The sequence below is a fragment of the Poecilia reticulata genome, chromosome 8, assembly GCF_904066995.2.
Source record: "Poecilia reticulata chromosome 8, P_reticulata-male-v2, whole genome shotgun sequence".
Taxonomy (NCBI): domain Eukaryota; kingdom Metazoa; phylum Chordata; class Actinopteri; order Cyprinodontiformes; family Poeciliidae; genus Poecilia; species Poecilia reticulata.
Window position 1 is genome coordinate 4,796,055 of NC_088837.1, and position 20,857 is coordinate 4,816,911.

At 39.8% G+C, this 20,857-nt stretch overlaps 1 protein-coding gene across 2 annotated transcripts; it reads right to left on the minus strand.

Annotated features, from left to right (window-relative positions):
• Window positions 1-1,271: 1,271 nt before the first annotated feature.
• rgl3b (ral guanine nucleotide dissociation stimulator-like 3b) lies at window positions 1,272-17,537 on the minus strand. Of its 2 annotated transcripts, none has more exons than XM_081609660.1 (18): window positions 17,341-17,537; window positions 17,071-17,163; window positions 13,342-13,634; window positions 12,188-12,232; window positions 11,889-12,091; window positions 11,606-11,754; window positions 11,270-11,512; window positions 10,776-10,879; window positions 10,320-10,404; window positions 8,739-8,810; window positions 8,134-8,220; window positions 6,936-6,968; window positions 6,519-6,640; window positions 6,168-6,257; window positions 5,157-5,286; window positions 4,515-4,838; window positions 2,963-3,077; window positions 1,272-2,876 (listed from the first exon to the last, which is right to left on the minus strand). In XM_081609660.1, the coding sequence occupies exons 2-18, from the start codon at window positions 17,092-17,094 to the stop codon at window positions 2,737-2,739; spliced, it is 2,259 nt and encodes a 752-aa protein (XP_081465786.1). In that variant the 5' UTR covers window positions 17,095-17,163; window positions 17,341-17,537; the 3' UTR covers window positions 1,272-2,736. The 2 variants fall into 2 exon arrangements, with proteins under 2 accessions (XP_081465786.1, XP_008413579.1); XM_008415357.3 differs by having other exon boundaries at window positions 17,264-17,537.
• Window positions 17,538-20,857: the final 3,320 nt, after the last annotated feature.

Consider the following 20,857-nt stretch of genomic DNA (forward strand, 5'->3'; position numbering starts at 1 on the left):
TGACCCAGGGCAGGAGAATGAAGAAGATTTTTAATGGATCGCAATGGTGTCATTTCTGTTTACATCCTCCCAGACTACAATGTGGAGCGTAGCTTAACCATGGAGTTTATGGTACCTACAGAAACCCATTAAAATATTAATGCCATCACAATAGCATTAAAAAACTAAAAGTCTCGCCATCATTAAAGAATTAGTTAACGGGAGCGTCAAGAACTTCTTTGAAGGCATTTGGTAATGTGTTCTCCAAAACAAAAATGTTAAAAATAAAGCCAAATAATATCCAAAACATGCCTAATTGGGGCATATTTATATCGTCTAGGAGGCTGCTAAAAGCTAGAACACAGCGCTAACATAAGAGGAAGAGCTTTCAAAGGAAATGCTATCAAATCAATAGCCAAAACGTCATCACCAAAAAAAATCGGTCTAAAATAAGCTTTGTTGTCATTTTATTTTAATGTGATTTGGAGCTTACCGCTCTGCTGTAGTTTCCATAGAGAAGAAGGAATCAGAGGAGGTCTTTCGGAAAATCGCTCGATATTTCCGTAGGTTGCTGAAGCACTCAAGTAGACCTACTTTCCGATCTCCACTAATGTGTGTATTCTTCTGACAAACATAACATTTAACCAGACACTTCGAAGAGGCTCTGGTGATGGGTAATAAGAAATATACGCTGGAACCGAACATTTTGACTTGGTTACTTATTACAACTACTTCGGCAAAGCTGAACTTGTACTACAAAAATTGCTCGAGGAAAAGAAAAATGGCGGATCCATGCACAAAACTGATTTTTTCCCTTCTTCTTTGGTGTTTATTGGTGGCTGGCAAACAACAAAAATTGTGCAGTACCGCCACCAACTGGTGTGGACCAGAATGTCAATCAAGTAATATATTCTATTAAATCATGACCTTTTTAAATGACCCTCTTGTTAAGCTGTTCCTAAGCAAATGAGGTGACAGAATACACATGAAAAGATAATAGGTGTTAGAGAGCAATGAAGAGACTGAAAATTTTAACCCAAAAAGAGTATAAAAATAGCACTGAGAGGGAATAAATTAGAATTTTTTGCACTCCTAGATACTCAAAGTTCACAAAAATATGAATTTCAAGGCTAAAAAGGTGGATTTTGCACATGTTCCCTTTAGGAACGCAGAAAGAAAAGCACATCATTGAGTTTATATCCAAATTTAAGGCAGTCACTGCAACTTTAAGAACTAGTAAGTATATATTTTTGTCAAAACAAAATCTTACTCTAAATACCAATACAGACAAGACAGTTTGGAAACTTTATTTTTATTTTAGTGGTTTTTAATACATCCTGGTAATGCATATCAAATTCTGGATTGAAAACAGTCAATTATTTTTGTTGTTTGGAACATCTTTGGTAATTAAAAAAATGATGACAACCAGTTTTACAGGGGAAAAAAAAACTGTGGCTTCAGGTGTCATGTGCAGGAACACGTTACACTGAAGTGTGTTTTCTAGAAACGGCTTCTGTGGGAAGTGGAAGTCAGAGAAAAGCCTTTTCATTATCTTCCCACAGCAGCCGTTTCTCCCCTCGGGGCTGGAAACCTCTCAACTTTCAGGCTTTCAAAGGAAAGAAACTCGTGATTTAATAAATGTGTGTTTACGGTATCCGGTACGTCTTTGCTGCCCTTCTATAAAACCGAAGATCTTAATGTCACCTCAATCAACGTGACTTTCTGGAAAATTCCGTCAACATAATCAAACGGTTAGCTGGTTTTAGCACAACTTCAATCCCGGGTCAGTTTGTTTAGTTACAGCTTAAACACAGACTCCTTATAGTGTTAGATATTCAAACATTCATTAAATCAAAATGTAAAAAATCTAGAATAATCACAAAGGCATTAACGGGAGCATTTTAAACTGTCAGAGTTATATTCTTTTTTAAACAAGCAATGTTTTTTTGCCATTTAAGAGATAAGCTAGCTAAGTGATGAGTCATCGAGATGTGCTCATCGAACAAAAGTGCGGTTAAGGTGAATCACAGTGGAAGCAAAATAAATACAAAATGTTATCAAATTTTGAACTTTTAAAAGTCTAAAAGACAAACTAACACAAAAAATAGAAAACCACACATTTAAGTTTTCCTTTCATTTTATATATTGGGAGTACAGATCTAGAACGTCAACGTTTCGCCGCTGCCGTCATGATCCCTGCCACAGGAATGCCCTCCTTCCAGTCGGAGCTGCCAGTCGCTCGTGGCAACCATCACAGGTACAGGAGAACTCATCCTCCACACGCCTTTCAACTAAGTGACGTCTGACAAAGGCACATGTTCCAACTCATCATCGGTTGAAGTCTTAATCCCTTTTAATGACTCCAACTCAGTCGGGAAACGTACTATTGTCACTGTTATTTTTTTTTCCTTTTTTCCGTGTAAATACGTTGGCACGTGCTTTCCAAACAAGGGTGTGTTCCCGCACGTCGTCATGTGAAATAGCAAGTCAAATTGAATCAGCGCTCACATGAAATCTCTGTGGGACAAGTCACTTCACACCAGGCAGTGTTCCAACCAGGAAGATGAAGGAGTTTTAAGTTCCATCACTAAAGTGCTTTTTTTCTTGTCAGAATCTCGTAAGCTTCCTTAAACGCATTCTGCTTTCATCCCTTTTGGTGCAAAGCAACGAACCGTAGAGTTTGGAAAGCCACCTTTTATGAGTCAAAGCCCGTTTTTCCAGGAACCGATCGATCCAATCGGCTTGGCTTAGCGGGCCTCACCTGGCGAACCGGTTGAGACTGGCGGTTGGTCTCAGCGGCTGCTTCTTGCCTTTGCGGTACAAGCGCAGGACGAAGTCGAAGTTAGCGGTCGTGGACATGGCATAGAAGACGTTGGCTTTGTCCGGCACAAGCAACTCTGAGGACAGAGAAACATACGCTGGTTATCGTCGCGTTACTCTCCCGACCGCGGCGTTTACGCCAACCGGCTCGGTGCGTTCGGACCTTTCTGCTGCGACATGATCTGCGACAGGGTGAAGTCCTGCGGGTTCATGTGCTCCAGGTGATGCTTCTCCAAAGCCCTCTGGATCACCTGGGCCGTTTTATCCTGACTGGTCAGCTGCAAAGACAAAAAAAAAAAAAACACACACACACCTCAGTGAGTGGCAACATTCCGTTTAGTCACGGTGTGTGACGTGTTTTAGCATGCGCTGGTGACGACGCGTTCCCGCCAAACAGCATTTTCTCTTGATATTTTGAAGAACTGCTTCTGTTTTGGTTGGGTTTTCCATTTTGGTTTGTCGGTAAGGCTTCCCAACTGATTCCTGTTCTGGTGTTAAGATAAGCAACCACACCAGACAGATATTCATGGATGAAAACATCTGACTGAACAATGCAAAACCTACATATTCAAGAATTAAAGCAAAGATGTGGCCCCAAAGTAAAATAAAGAGCAAGAAGGACAGAATGTACATATTTTTAAACATCAAAAGAGGAAAAATCTAAATTGATTAGCCTGCAGGAATATCAGGAATGCAGCATTCTCCATTTTAATGTGGTCCAAGAAATGTCAGATAGAGTTTATAGAGTCTTCATGTTCCTCAGTGAACCCTAACAAGGTAAGGTCATTTTACTTATATAGCACGTTTTCAGCAACAAGGCAATACAAGTGCTTGGAGTTAGGGTTAGGGTTCAGCTTGTTTTAAGCAAGTTTAAACATGCTTCAGATGTTTCATTCATACTCTTAGACAGGAAAGTGGCAAGAAATTAACCAGAATTTTCAGCTCAATCGGCTCTATAACCTTTGGTTAGAAACTTAAACTGATCTTTTTCACAGGAGCTAGCAGTTTGTACCGATTCTTTTTTTTGCGTCGTCATTCACGCGATAATGATGCGAGAGAAGTTAGACTTTAGAAGAAGAATGTAGACGTAACACAGCAGTACGCCGTTTATGGAAGAAATAATAAATGCCGTCATCTGTAGATAAATTTTGAAGTTTATTCAACGATAGGAACCGTCAGTAGATAAAGGAAGATAATAAAAAGACAGCACAATTAAAAGCAGCAGCCTTTTGTGGAGCACTGACTGCAGCTTTTGAAGAGAAGCTTGTTTAGATGTGTAGTCAGAGGTAAGAGTGGTGGGATTGTGACTGACACAGACCTCTTTCAAATGTTCATAAATATAATTTTCAACCATTGTTTACATCCGGATTTATCACAAATTATGATTAAGAAAGAACCATACAAATCTCAATAACAGTCTTTCTAATTAAAGCAACATTTCTCTTGTAATTTTAAGATGTTCTTCTGGTGAAGTTGCATCTTTATTTACAAATATTAACACTGTTAAACCTTTTTTTTTTTTTTTTACTTTTTAACTGTCGTACAACTCACAGATGGGATGATACAACCCACTTTTTGAAAATATTTTCAGTCATTTGGAATTTCTATGTTTAGTAGAAAAAAAAAAAGCAAGAAAATCTGATGGTAGGAAAAAAAACAAAAAATTTTTTTAAAGCCACATCTCGAAGCCGTACTCCAAACTTAACCAAACTCACCAGGATGCTTTTGTACATGTTGCCGTTGTCGAGTCCCAGGTCCACGCTGACCCGGATGATGCAGGAGTCGCAGCCCTGCTGGTTGTACATGGGCAGGGACGTCATGGAAATGGAGCGCTTGTGGTGGGGGGACGGGTGAGCACCGGGTTGGGCGGCAGCGGCCGCCGGGTCTGTACCGCACAGGTCGGTGCTGCAGTCCGACGAGGAACCAGACGGAGACTCTAGAGAGGAAGCCGCCGAGGGGCAAGGGAAGGACGAGGAAGAGGAAGAGGAGGAGGAGGAAGAAAACGCCTCGGATACGTTGTTGTAGGAGCTGTGGAAGGACTAGAGAGGAAAAGCAGGGAGAAAATAAAATAAACTTTCTTGAATGGTGTTTAAATATTAAACACCCCTTTGCTCTACTAATTAGAAATGCATAAATGTTGTGTTTGCTTCAAGAGGACGACTGTTTGAGAAACAGAGCGCATTCTGTTGGAGACACAGAATGACTTGGCTTTCAACAAAGACCATCACTGTTAGCACTAGAGACAATAGATACAAGACAGAGACAATGGGCTTTCATCTAAGAACAGAGACACACTCTCACACACATACGCATGCACGCATGCACACACACACACACACAGAGAGAGAGATGGTTACCTGTAGTTTAATAGAACATGTTGTGTTTGGGGAAGAAAGATCCTCCATCTCAGATCCACTGGATCCAGAGGATGAAAGGCTGATCTGGTCAGCGGGGAGTTTCTTAGTGGTCTCACTCACCGACCTGAAGCTGAGGGGGAAAAACCTCATTAAGGATGCTGCAGCAAACCAACTGAACCAGAAGAATAACAACATTACACAAGCTGTTAATCAACATTTGATTCTTATCTAAATGTACGTAAATAAACCAGATGAGCGCTGTAAATCATGAGCATCAACTTCTGGTTTGAATACGCAAACATAAGCTAAAGCACTGCGGAAAAGTATTCACATCCTTTCAACAGCTCCATGTTTGATTACGCAACAACCACAAACTTCAATGTATTTTATTAGGACTTCAGATCAAGACGAAGTGTAGCATAATTGTGAAATGGAAGGAAGGTAATTAGAGCGCTAATTTCAAATAATTACAAAGATTTTAAAAATTTTAATGCCTTTTTTTTTTTATAATATAAAAACATCCTGAGCTGGAACCTTTGTATTCATGTTTTTGGTACGGCTGTAAATCCGATGCGCAAGCTGATTTCCTCGGCTCAGTGGGGTTTGCTCTTGGTGTCTAAAACCGATCTGATGGGACGCTGGGAAACACTACTGTTATGTTCAAGTTGTGCTAAAAGGAGTTAGCCTAGCGTCGAAGCTTTTCAAGACTAAAATAGCATCCTGATGCTCAACAGGTCGTAGCAGGACAAGTCTGAACAGACAGCCAGAGCTACAACCCAAACCAGCTTCAGATAGGTTGCTAGCTATGAGGGGAAGAAATTTCAACCTCCTTCTGTGAGAAGGTAGTAGAAACAAACTGCCCCATTCGCTTCTCAGTCCTCTACTCCTTTTTATTGCTCTATTGCATAAAATATAATTAAAATCTGTTGTGGGGTGCGACTGTGACAAAGTTTAAAAAGGTCAATGAGTCTGACTACTTTTCCGAGACGTTGTATGCAGTGTGACACTCACAAGGAGAGTTTCTTTGTGATAGAGCGGTTGCTCCAGGAATTCGGTGAACAAGCGTCCACTGGAGGCTCCAGCTGCTTTGACATTTCATAGCTGTAAAATAAAGAAAATAAAAATAGAAAACACAAGGAAGTATTGAATTTTCACGCAAACTGCTTCCCCCCCCCCCCCCCACCCAATTTGAATCTCCAAATCAAACATCCTCCATTTCTTTTATTCTTTTATGCATAAAAAAGGTTTTAAAAAGCAACTTCTGTAGTGCACAGCAACCAAATCTTTACTATACTCAAGCAGGGATGCGTGTGATTTTGTCACATGTCAAAGGGGGAAATAAAAAAAATATTTTTGGCTCACCTCTCCTGATCTGTGAGCAGTTTGTATCCATGCAGCCAAGCGGAGATTTTGGGATGTTTGGGGAGGTTGTACTGGGAACAGGACGCCTGCAGCACGCGGATCTGCGACAGGACGTCAAACTCCTGCGTGGGAAACAAGAAATGTTGACGGTGAGACGATGAGAGCAAGGCAAAACGCGCCGCTGGATGTCAGGACTTCAAGTTGCATAATCTGGCCCGAAGCAACAAGGTTGCAGTTGCAGCACTTAAGAAAGTCACATGAGAACTCCAGCTTCGAATATGAAGTCAGGTTTATGTTTAACTTTCTGTTAACTCTGACAATACATAATGTACTGCTCTACTATCTACTACATACTCATCGAGCATGTAGAGAAATGTCACATAAAGAAGAATCCACTAAATGACAGGAGCTACTTACCCTCCTCCTCTTCTCAAAGTTTATAAGTCCATCCTGTTGGGAGAGTGGATTATTAGTATTTTCATTTATTACATAAATCAATGATTAATTTGGTAGAAGAAAGCCTAACTAAGTTGTTTTTTTCTAAATATTAACCATGTTGGTAAAAGTACAACAAATAGCTTTCTTGAGCAACTGCAATTTCTTCACACATCTTTGGGGTCAATTTGTTTGTTTTTTTAAAGTGAATTATTGTAACTGCTACACAGCTGATTTTACAAGCTCAAAACTTCAATAGCGTTTATAAGCATAATTTTAAAAATCTAATTAGTGACATTATTTTATTTTATTCTAAAAGGGCAGCATTTTTTCTTTATCAAACTAAGCTTTAATTAGTGTTAAAACCACCATTATTGCTTCTCTAAATTGTTAATGATCTACATGCAACAAAAAGCTGATGTTACAAGAAACTCAAAAGTATTTTTCCCGATGGGAAAAAGCGACATTTTTAACTGTTAGCAGCTCAAGCTAATGCTAACAAAACCCTCAGCTGATGTAGCAAAGAGCAAGACTTCAGTAGACAACAAGAAGGAATATGTCACAATAAATATGTCAGTTTCATTTGCTTTAAGGTTCATTCTGTCTGATATTGAGTGCACTGCTTGAAAATTGAGTCCTAAAGAAAGTTAAGAGCACCAATTCTTAACAGCTACTAATGCTAACCATGCTAACTGGTAATAAAAAGATGCTTAAGCCAGCCTGAAATGTAGAATTTTTATCATTTTTGTTTTTAAATAACTGAAATAAAACCCATTTTTTAAATGCATGCTTTTAGTAAATATGCTGCTTAGCAGTTTATTGTTTTTTTGTTTGTTTTGAGGTTTGGTGCATGTGTTGCCTAGCAAAAAAAAAAAAAAAAGACGAGCTGGCAGAAAAATTGTAACTAACTGGTTCGCTTTTCATCTACACTGTTTTACTTTAAAAATTAACAAAAAATGAAGATATTACACTTTTAGCTTCAGACAAGATCACAGTTTTCATGAGTCCAGATCTAGAGCAACAAGTGGCACCTTGGCTCACTTAATATATTAAACAATGAAACATCGTTTCATTCTTTTGTTCTGTGCTCTAATGAAATTCACTGGCCCTTCTGGTAAATTTTATCTAGAACTATCAATAAAATGTTCAAGTATTCCAGCATAAAAGTACCATGGTTTACCTCTGTGGTGTCGGGTAGAGCCGTGTCCAACATGGTGAGGACAGTCAGATAGGTGCCCAGGTAAGGAACCACTCCACTTGAGGTACTCTGTAAACAAGCCATATGTAGAAACCCATTAAAGTTACAGCAGCAGGTTTATTCTCCCTTTACTTTTACTCTAAAACCAGTTTTATTCGTTTTTTTTGTTTCCATGGGCTTGTTTCACAGTGACAGATCTAAACATGACAATGTTCACACCAGGACTGAAGGCAGTCAGCGGAACCTCTCATATTACCACCCAGAAGAATGTGGTCAGGACCCCATGAAAACCCCCCGTCTGGTCTATTATTACTGACCTATAATCCTATTGACCTGACGCCATTTGAAACCCGCTCAGCGCCGAGCGTAGCTAAAAATAGTTTTGGGTTCCAGTCACGTTCCAGAAAGGGAAATCAACCCTGGCGGGGCTCTTTCAGAGGCGTGGAGTATGAGGGGGATTTGCATGAATCTTCTGCCTCATATGAAAATGACTCAAAGATGAAAGGCCAAGTGATACGGAGCACCGGCTTAATAGGGCTCTCTTTTTTTTTTCTCTCTTTCTTTATTCGTATTTAGATATAGCTTACCATCTGCCGGGGAAGTTGACACTTCTTGCTTAACTTTGGAGAAACATTATCCACATTGGCTTGGCTTCCGTCCTGTTGATGACAATCAAAGCTGTGCTCAGTTTAAGGTTAGAAGCAGTTCCACTGGCAAAAAGGAAGAGCTTTTATCACACATTAGCCTGGACATCCTGTTTAACAGTTAATTGTTAGGTTCTTCTTCTTTTTTTTCTCCAAAAGGATTGAAGTTCATTTCCAATGTACCTGAGCGCTTTTATCCATAAGCAAATAGGCTTAGGTTGGGAATACATATGAATGCCAGTGTTTACATAGATAAGAGGTCTGCCTGAAAAATGTAAGGCAATCAAGAGAAGGTATTGTGGGGCAACAAACACTAGCTGTTTAGCTGCTGGGTACAGAAAGAGCAAGGGATCTGATGACTTTAGGGTTCTTTATTAGCGCTGGACAAAAGACGTCTATGACGCAGCTCCCTAAAGAAAGTCACGGAGAGAAGAGTGAGACGGGAACATGATGTGCTCAAGGCCCCTTGTTTGCTATTCATAACCATTTCTGCAAACATTAACTCAAAAGGGAATCTTTTTAAAGATTAAAAGAGTGGCATTTGTGTTCAAGGAGATAATCTTTGCACCTTGTTCATGAGCTAACATTCTGAGTTTTTTTTTTTTTTTGCCTGTTCAAGATCCAAATCTGTAATTCTAGGTTATTTTTTTTATATAAAACCAATTCATATTTTATTAAAATTCTGTATGGGGGCAAATTGTAATCGGCAGGTCATGAATTTTAAAGAGCGACCAGAAAACTGCAATTGCTGCAGCCCGAATATTAAGGATTTGTACCTTACTTAACATTCAACATGTACTGGTTACTGGTATTAAGGCATGTTAAAGTTTTAAAAAGTTTATATTTTAAAATTGATACTGTTATACATTGAACAGTTTAACGTCTGGACCTTGAATTCTGAATACTCTAATAGTCATACAGTGGTACAACACTGCCGATCAGATGGCTGAAAGAAGGTTACTGCAGTTTATCACAGGCTAACAAGAAATTAGCCTGTGATAGTTCTGTTTGCCAAAATACATGTAGAATCATGACGGGGGAACCAAGATAGCACCAGCATTAAGAAGGAATAACTGTGACTATTCTGTTATTATTAATTGTCTTCCACTGTTTTAGACCATATTTTTGCATTTTTAGATTAAAGTGTTTCAGTAAAAACGATAAAATGTCATATTTTTTTCAACCATGGTTAACACTATTGAGAATCTCATACCAACTTTATTAAACGGGGTCTGTCCACTTAAGGGAAGGTTTAGATTGAGGTCCGTTTTTGGCCGATACCAATTTTTCTTTGGTCTGAAAAGTCAAAGTTGATAGATTGTCTGCCTACATGCTGACATTAAAAGGGACAATAACTGATTTTCAGTCCTTTGTGGATGTTGCCAAGATCAGCTACTCATGGCCAATAACTGATCTACCAAAATTAAGGAAGTCTGGGACAATTTATTGATACACCAGCAGTGCTGATTTTCATGAGCTGGGTATATGAGGGTTATCTCTGCAAACATGATGTGTTTTTCTCACCTCCACCAGGAGCTCTCTGTTGGTCAGAACACAGTTCTCGTCCGGCAACGTCTCCCAGAGATTATCAAACGTGGCCATGCTGTCTCTGCAAACAGGGACCAAGACAACATGAAGACAACAGCTGTGGGTTGTTCTAACATTATCTACAGTAAGCATTTTTAAAGTTTTCCAAAGTTTAACTTGTTTGCACGGTAAGCATTTTAGTTGAAGCTTAGCACCAAACTAGTGAGCTTTTAACTCAGTTCACGACCTGAGCTAAAATATGGGTCATGAACCAAAGGAGACGTTTGCTGACTCGCCCAATCAAGTTTCACAGAATTGCACCCATTAGCAGGTTGATGTCCTTGTTAAGCAGCTGTTATGTAGAGAAAACCTATTTACGACCTTGGAGACGGGCCAAAGAGTGAAGATAGCCTTTGAAATGAAATAAAATAGATAGATGATCAAAAACCCCACCTGCTGACGGCTGCCCAGGTCTTCCTCAGCCTGTAAACGGCATTCGAGTGCAGGGCAGAAAGGATCGCCTTGAGGGAGGAGAAGTTCTTCAAGCGACGACATTCCTGCAAAACAAAACAGACTCCTGTTATTTCAATGTTTCTCCAGCTCTATGCTAACCAGGTTGGTATGAGATCTTCAAAGTGTGATGCACTTTTGGGAAAACATGCAAAGGTTCCATGGTACTATAACCTATTGTTATTCTTAGTCGTTCTAGACTAAGAAGTGTAGCCGATTGATCCACCTGCAGTCTGCTAAGCCACTCATGGCTTATCTGTTGAGATATTTTTCACAGCAGATATTTTTCCAAAAAGTGGCACTAAAAAACACACATGATGTCTCTGGACAACAGAAACAAAAAGAAAAAACTACCACCGCACTCACAGGTGTTTGCATGTTGTGTTTGACAACTGTTTATTTTTACTTCTCGGAGTTACCTGGCTACTAGAACCCACCTGTGCCACTTTGATCCACTTCTCAATGATGCGAGCCCTCTGGGCTGGAGTTGTAGCAGGCGACCCAGAGGAGCCGTTAGCTGGTTCTGCAGACTGGGAGAGCAGCGACACGATAACCCTGTTGGTCAACGTGTTGAACTGCGTGATGGTGGCTCGGATGGTGGGAGACATGTTTTCCTTCTTGTCTCTCTGGGACCACACGCAGCCCAGACACTGGTAGGGCACCACTTTGACAAACAGGGCCTGGAAAGGTCAAGGAAGCCCACCGTCAGCCTTTAAAGCATCAGATATGGGCAATATTTAATAACGAGACATGAAAAATATCCAGTGACGCACAGAGTCCATTTGAGTGAGCTGCTCAGCAATGGCTGAGGCGGAGAAATCCATGATGCTGCCCTGATCCAGAGAGGTTTCACATCCTGAATCCTCACTGGCAGACTCTTCCTCCCCTTGATCAAGACCAGCAGCAACATTTGACAATGCTCCTGAAATTTAAAAAAAGGGGGAAAAAAACCACTGTTACTAAAGGGAACTTAACGTGTTTCCCACCACAATTACTGTCAAGAAGATCAACTGTGTCATCGTAGCCAAAGGAAAAGTTGTGGAATAAAAAGGTCACCTTCGTCTTTCTGGAACTTTCTGAGCAGCTCCTCGGCTTGTCCGGCCAGTGAGCAGAAGTTCGGCTGGCTGCGCATGCTGCCGTGCACGGCGGAGCTGATCCTCAGGTGATCCAGCAGCAGGAGGAGAGCCGGGTGCAGCGGAGGGTCCCTGAAGTCCTCGTTGTACTCATCCAACCACGTCTGGATGAACGTCAACAGGAGGCTGGAGAGAGGGAGAGAGAGCAGAGCGCATGGAGGGAAACTTTACCAACCACAAAAAAACCACAACAAACCTCAAGCTGGGACATTTTCCACCCACCTCCTGCAGTAACCTGCATTGTTGACATCTGAAGAGGCGCTGTCCCTGTAAGCAAATTTTAAAAAAATCAAAAGTCAGCCTCTTTCTTTCTATCTTCTAAAATCTTTTGATTATCATTTGCACCCGCCTACTCCCCAACGTTAAACCCAGGCGACGCATAATGGCTGTTGTTGGGAGCTTCCAGCTAATGAGCACCTGCTCGGCACCAATCACATCAAAGCCGGGACGAGAGGCTCGCTTTATCGGTGGGAACATCAAACACCAGGCTCCTCTCAAAACATGGGGACCGGGCATGAATAAACATAAGAGGTTTTGTTTTTCCAAGACTGATTTATGCTTTCTTTTGTCCTGGAAAATAAACTGACATTGGTTCCTAGGAGCATTCATGCCCTTTGAAAGTTTTTTTTTGTTTTTTGTCCCCATTAGACTTTATACAATTAGAACCTGAAGTAGAGGTGCAGTGATTTTGTTTAGCCAGCCGATCGATTGGTACCGACTTCCTTAATTTTGAGTGGTGGGCAGATACTAGTATGTGAATACTTGCCAACTTCGTGACTCTTTCGCTACATTCAGCAAAAATAAATAAATAAAAATTAAAAATAATTTTTTTTTTCTTAAATAAAAAAAAAAAATCTGTGATCAACCAGAATACTGCGATCAGTGCGCCCTCAACCAGAAGGTTTCACCCCTTTTTTAGAGAAAATTAGCTCAAACTCAGTCAGACTGGATGAATCTGTGAACATCATTTTAAAAGTACTGTCACAGATTCTTGTAATGGATTAAAACTTTGACCAGGCCATTTTGGCACAAAACTGTCAATCTAAATCATTCCATTCTTTTTTTCCCACTGTATTGGTGTTGTTGCACTGGTGGAAAAATACTTGATGAGATTTGGTTTTTCCAGTGTATCTGTGTGTTTACAGAACTTTAAGTTTGTTTTGCTAAAAAAAATATCACTGGAAAAAGTTTTCTTTTTAACTCTACATCTCCAAACTTGAGATGGAATGTTTGGAGATTTCCATCTCCAAACATTTTGTGCCGTCCGCTCTGAATGGGCTGTACTTTTTACACCTCTGTTGACCGCACAGAATCCAAAAGACCAGATGAAAACAGACAGTAGCCAGCTCAGAGTGGTACAAAGGAGGCAGCTGTACCTCTGGAAGAGCAGCTCTAAGAGCGCCGTGGTGCTGGTGTAGGTCCGGTAGGTGGAGAGGAAGATCCGGCTGTAGTCCGGGTCCTGGCTGCTGCTGCTGTCCAGCAGGTGACTTATGAGCAAGTCCAGCTTGGCAGCCTTCAGACGCCGCACCTTGCAGGTCCGGTACTGGACAAAACCGCAGCAGGAGCTCGTCTCACTGGGGCCGGGCGAGGACGGGTCCGGCTCCCGGCGCAGCGTCACCCCGTACACCACGCCGTCCTCCTTCTCCTCACCCCACTCCTGCACTGGATTCTGGAGAAAAAAAAAAACAATCAAGTTGGGGGGGAAGAGGGGGAAGAATCCAAAAACTAAAAAGGTACAGAGTAACATGTTCAAATATAGATCAAGTTATGTTTGCAGTTACAACAGAAGGGTCAGAGGGTGAGCTCAGCAAACAAGAAATAGTCACAAGCAATCCTGGCCACACAAACAGGTGACACAGCAGCCCACTGAGACTTAACACTGATCCCTCGCAAAGCCGCAGCAACAAGGTAATATTTACGTCCACTAATAGTCATCATCTACAGCGATGGCACAAACAGGCTGGCGTGTGATGATGACAACAATTATTTCAGATCTAGCTGATTCAGATACCGATGTAGAATAATAACATAATGGTGTATCCGTTTGGGTTTTTTTGTTTTTTTTAAACAACTTCCTTGCAGCTCTGATCTTTCCAAGAATCTTATAGCTAAACATCAGTGTTTATGGACAAACAAAGGAAAATCAAGAGGTTGGCACAGCAACGGGGGGGGTTGGGGTCATTGTATTAAGTCGTTTAAGCACACTATAGATCTGCAGGTGTTGACAACATCAGGAGTCATTGCTTTTAGATTTAAATCCTCTTTTCGTAAAATCAAAACAAGAGGTTAGACTTTGCTTTCTGTTTGGTTTTACGGCCAAAGCCAAAGTCAGAGCAGAGTTTTTAAAAACGCGCCTGGAATGACACTGGAGAACCGGTTTTATCAGATGAGTGCCCGAGTCAGGCCACCAGCTTATCACACTTTAACATGAAAACAGCTGCATCGCCATCAAATAAGCTACTTTTCCATAAACTGTAGGAACTCATTTTGAATTTTTAAAGTTCACTTAAAAATGTCAACATTAGCTACTTGATTTAGGTAACAAATCCTACCTGAAATAAAAAAAATATATAAAAAATTTGTTCTAATTAACAAAATTTGCCTAGCTACAGTTTTAGCTAGTTTAGCGATAGCACTATGGAGCTAAAACATAAACAGAAAACAAGTCAAGCTGCAGCATCTGAAATCCAGTTTCGCAAAAACAATATGCTTTTTTATCATTTTTATGCAGATGATTTAGTGTTTTACTGCTATTCTTCATCACGTGTACAGGCAATTCTGTATTTGCAGTCTGCTTTTACTGTAGTTCAAACCCACTTACAAACTCTGAAATTGGTTTTGAATGTGGATAAGACAAAAGCAATGGTTTGTTCCCACTCTAGGAAACTATCAGAGATCCCTCCATTGCTTACCACTGCTGTAGAGACACAAATTGAGTTTGTCAGCAATTATAAATATCTTGGCTTTATTTTAGATAAAGAGCTTTCTTTTAAAAATCACATAGCAAATTTGCTACGAACACTGAAAATGAAGATTGGGTTTTATTACCGAAATGATTCTTGTTTTACTCTTAAAGCTGGAAGTAAATTGGTAGCTGCAACATTTCTGCCACTCCTGGATTATAGTGATGTTTTATATATGAATGCTTCGACCAAATGCCTTCAATCATTAAATACTGTGTATCATTTTGCTTTAAGGTTTGTAACCGGTAGCAGATTCTCACACATCATTGTGAGTTGTATGCAAAAGCTGAATGGCCTCCTTTAAGCGTATGGAGAAACAATCACCTTATGATCCTGATTTATAAATCTCTACTCGGCTTGGCTCCAGCATATTTAAACTCTCTTTTACATAGATCTATTAATTCCCATTCTTTACGCTCCAACATTTTTCTTTTGCATGTTCCACGTTGCCGAACAGAAAGAGGAAAGTAAGCTTTCAGTGTGATGCTCCTTCAGCCTGGAATCAGCTCCCGTCTGAACTCAAGATGTCAGAATTGGTTTCACTGGACTTACTTTGAGCGATTCTTAAAAACATCAACGAGATTCTTTTAAACAGCATCACTGTTTTTAAATTGTTTTATACTGTTTTATACTTATGTATATGTGTTAATCAATTTTATTTTGTAACCAGGTTGCTGTGTACTGCAGACTTCTGCCCCGGTCCCTCTTGAAAATGAGATCTGGATCTCAATGGGGTTTACCTGGTTAAATAAAATAAAAAAAAATAAAAAAATGAATCTATTATTAGGCACTGCGTATTGCTACTGAAATCAGAAGGTATGACTTGGTCTACAAGAGTTGGTGTCATTTATATGTTGACATTACATTTAACTCAAAGTAGCGATAAGTTTTACAGTATTAGGTTGTATTTTTTTCTCCCAAAATACTCAAAGATTGGAGCTAATTTGCTAATTTAAAAGCAGCTGCTCACAAACAGCTGACATCTGCTAATACTTGAGACTCCTTCTAAAATTGATTAGAACTGCCTATTTTTAAATTTCAAAACACCAAAAACATCGCCACACACATTAAAATGCACTGTGGAAACCATCTTAGCACAATCGCGAGAGCCATTATCTACAGTTGTCCTTATTTCTACTCGTATGGATACTGCCAATCAACAGCCAGGAAAATGAACAGCCCTCCTGAATTGGCTGCATTGCAAATACCAACCAACAGAGTGGTAGCAATGCAGCTAAGTGTTTTCAATTTTTAAAAATCAGATTTTTTTAAGCTGAACTGTAAAAACAAAAATCTGTGAATTGCCAAACTTTTCACAAATAATTCAAAGTAGAGTTAAACAAACAAAAAACTAATTTCAATAAATGAATCTGTAGATACCGAACTACGAATTGGTGGTCTGCAGACAAATGAACAGCGTCATAGAAATATTTATAGGTTAATCTCCATGGTAACAGAGTAGGACAGATCCTGTCTGCTGCTCACGTCTTTGCTAGGATCACATTTCATTGGAAATGCTGAGCACACAAAAAGATTTGAGACAAAAACAATGACCTCTTTATACGTTTCACTTTTCAGGCTCGTCTCAATCTGAAATGCCAAAAGTGAACACAAAAGAAAAGAAATTTTCTTATTGTGTCTGCAATTAGAATTAAGGTTTCAAAAAAACTTTCAGCGCTTGTGCCGCCCCCGACAACATTTCACCCGGAGCGGTGAGCCACAATGTCCATGTTAAAAACGGCACTGATTGATTGAAAACACAACCTCTTCTCCCTAGTTCTACTGTATGTACAGTTATTTTATGATTTATAGTTTACTAATAAAATAGTGTACCCCATATAGCATAGACTGAAGTTAACAAAATATTATCTGCTAGAAATCAACAAATGTGCAAAAGAAAGCATGAACAATATAAACACAATAATGGTCCTTTGGGTGGTTGCTATGAACCTAGCAACCAGCCAAAGGTTGCTAGGTTATGAACTTAACTAAATGTGGTCCTCTAAATCAAATTCTGCACAGAGCCCTTTTGAATGGTAAGAAAATAACATTATTACCATTCAAAAAAAATATGTAGACCCCCCTCAAACAGCAGGCAACTTGCTGTGACACCTGATATGTGACGTTTCCAGCCAAACTCACCATGGTCAGCTCCCATTTGCCCATCTTGTCCGCTCTGCTTACGAGGTGCGGCTCTTCATCTTGACAGCAACTTCAGGTAAAGTTAACTTCCAACTAGCCAAGCAAAGAAATAAAAAAATTAAAAAAAGTCCGTGTGAGTCTTCCTTTTTCCAACTACTCTAAAGCCAAAAACATTGGTCCGGTCGCGAGCTACCTTCACGCGCTTGTCTTGAAATATTGAATAGGTTTTAGATACATTTTTACTGCTGGAGTCGAGTTGGTTTCTCTTGCCTTTGCCTGCGGTTGGTGCCTGAGTGTTTTGGAGCTTTTCCCAGCCTGTCCGCCAGCACCGACACCGGCTCACAGGCTCTCCCTCGGTGACAGGAGACGGGAAAGAAACCCGTCCGTCCTTATGTGGGAGGCGGCGGCTCTCCCGGGCCTGTGGGGAGGAGGTGTGTCCCCGTCATGCCTGTCTGCGTCTGTGTGTGCGTCAAAAATCCTTTCGCTCCTTGTCAACCGCTGTTATTTTATCGACCTAGTTACTCTGTAAGTTTTAATTATTATATTGCGCTATTTTAGAATTAATTAGCTTTGTTTTATTTTATAAGTTTTTAGCTTGTTCAGAGCGCTGCAGCTATAGGGAAGATTAAGAAGTTGTCATTTCTCCCCATTGTAGATTATCTCTATTGTCTCCTTGTTAAATAATAGAATTTTCTTATCACTTGTAAAGCTCATAATACTCAATTTTGCTCTTATACGGAAACTACTGAAGGAGAAAGTCTGGTCATCAGTTTATAACATCAAAGCTAAAGCAGTCTGGTTATTCAGAAGAACAAAAAAAAAGCACATAGTAGTGGCCTACTTAAAGTCTTAACTTAAATCTAATGAAAATGGTGTGGTGTGACCTTAAATAGCTATTTTCCCCAAATCGCTTTTTATATGATACTGTGTGTCCAGCAGTTTAACCCAGTTCAATTCAATTCAACAAAACTTTATTTGTCCATAAGGGGCAATGTAAAAGCACAGTGAAGCAGCATTAACACAATCATCTAAAATACAATGGCATACAAAAATAAGCCTAAAATCAAAGAACAAACTGAAAAGAAACACCATGTAATGTCTCTAATTGTTGCGGTTTTACTTTATCTGTTTTTTTTTTATATGCCACCAGATGACCAAGGATGCTCACATAACCAAATGTTTGACTTTCAGCCTCATGATGACTAAACACAAGGAGCATGAAAAACCCTCATGAGAGGAGAAAATGCGTAAGACTGTCAGATAAAGTTGATGTTTCACACTGATGCTAATACAGTGACAAGACAGCTAGATAACATCTCACATCTGAGGAACTGCAGGTTCCTCCTGAAGAAATCGTACTAGTTCCTTCAGATAAATTAGAGTTCAATAAAATGTTGATGGGTCACCTTGTTCGTGATCGAATGTGTTTATTGTTCCAACCCAGATTCCCTCAGTGTGGCCACCATCATGTTCGCTCTACCAGGAAAGAACCGCACTCCTCTGTTCTGTGAAAGATTATTTTTCTTTCATGCTTTTGGCATTTTTCTGGACGCCAGCCGGCTGCTTTGTTTTTCTCGTTCCAATGGGAAATCCACCAACAACAGTACGTTTAGAGCACCAAGTGAATGAATATGAGTCGGTCTAGCCCTCATGCGTATAATGATGCGCATATCTTTTGTGGCAACAAGAGCACTGACACGGTTAACGCGACATTCCGATCCTCTTCGTGCCTCACAGTGCAGCTCGGGTTGCAGCTGACATCCTCCCAGCATCGTCACTAATGTGAAGACGCTGATGCTGGGTGGGGCCCACTAAAGTTTTATTTGGCATTTCTGTTATTATTGCTATGTTTCTCACGCTGTATGTGAGCATAACGTAGTACATGTCAATTATATGTTATATCTTGTTTTTACATTTTGCCTCATTCCAGTCATGAACTTCAAAAGTATTTTCGTGGGAAAAGAGTCGTAGTTATCCCCAGATTTTACAAATGTAAAACTCTGATTAGTGTGGTGTGCATTTGCATTTGATCGTAAATAAAATCCAGTGATTACCTTTAGAAATCACCTCACTGGTAAACAGAATCCACTAGTGAACAAGCATCAAAGTTAAAATGGGTAAAATTTGGTATTTTAAAGGTTTTCTGCATTCTATTGCGATTATAATCACACAATCAGAATAGATCTGTTACGTCATCTTTTGCTTTAAATGATCATTCCAATAAAAATAATGATAACAAAAGAACTCTACACACACTTTTACCTCAAAGTCAAAAATCCAACTTATTTGTCCATGCAGTGTATTGCTTTAAAATCAGTTCATAATAAAATACCAAATCCAGGCCCCTTGATTCTATTCAAAAATATGTTATTTATCCCAAAGGAAAATTAAATGTTGCTGTAACTCGTTTCAAAAAGGAACATGTTCACAAATAGATTTGGTGCTTTCTGCTGGCTAAGAATGCAGACGTGGGAATGACGCGACACCTGAACTATGGTGTAGCTTCAGTGATTACTGTGTGTTTTACATACAATCATGTTGGATGTTGAACTAAGAAAAAAAAATCTAGTTTCTGGCAAAGAAAGACAAATTTCTTTTGGTCAGGAAGGTTTTTTTTAACAAGTTTTGTAGCACATGAGAACCTTGCTTGTTCAGTTTTCACTTTGATAATCTCAACCTTGGTCTAAACGCCCTTAAGCCGTCCTCCCTACCAGATACTGGTGGTAATTAGTTTGGTTCCGATTGGCTTAACAGAATGCCAGGCAGGCGCTTGTCAGTGAGTACACTGTGTCCTTGTGCATTATTGCAAAGTAAAATTCATATATATCTGGCATTTGGACTTTAGACTCAGGAATTCAAAGACTTGGAAGGAAAGCTGACAAACAATACGTTACAGCCCTGAAGAATGTAGACAGACGGTTCCTTATCATTAGAGCACAAGAACCAAATACCTGTTGAAAGTCTTCACATTCATCAGCCTCATGACAAGCACTTCTTGTCATTAGCCATGTGCTTAGAAAACTACTTCACTAAATGTCAGCAGCTAGCTTCACTGGAGCGGCTCTGAAGCAGCTGACAGCTTTTTGTTCAACATTCCAAGCTGATTAAAAGACTTCTTCACTGTTTGGACAAAAAAAGCAAGATAATTAGTTAAAAATTAAGAAGAGAGAAAAAAAGTGTGATTTGAGAAAGGTTTGGTCAAAACTCCTAGCTCAGTTGTCAGGTAGCTCCGTACATTTGGCACTAGACTACTGCCCCTAGGTGGTACACGCATGGCACTACATATTATGTAGTTCCCAATGTAGATCATCTTTTATTTGAAAAAAACAAAACAAACAAACAAACTTGGAGTTAAAAGAAAACATGGGAACTCAAACACTTCATACGACTTTCCTCCAGCCACTCTTTCACAAAGACCGGATACGTATCGCTCAACTTATAGTCATCGCCTCACCGTCATGAGGTCGGTATGAATCGATATTAGCAAAACATGACAAAATATTTGTGAATGTCTCAATAATGACTTCTGGTAATTAATTAAAAGTGTAAATGTCTTGTTGCTTTGGGTTCATAGCAGAAAGAAATAAGTCTATCCTATCCGGTCATTACGCTGTAAAAACTGGCAGCTCCTTAAGTTAAATGTACTTATTCTATCGCTAACGCTACTCCTGATTTCAACTAACTCTATTATGACTTCTTTTTTTTTAAGTTCTGCATTAATTTAACTTTTATCTGAAAGTCGACTTGGTTATAAAGCAGCTTTTGCACTTTCGTTATGTTAAAAGGA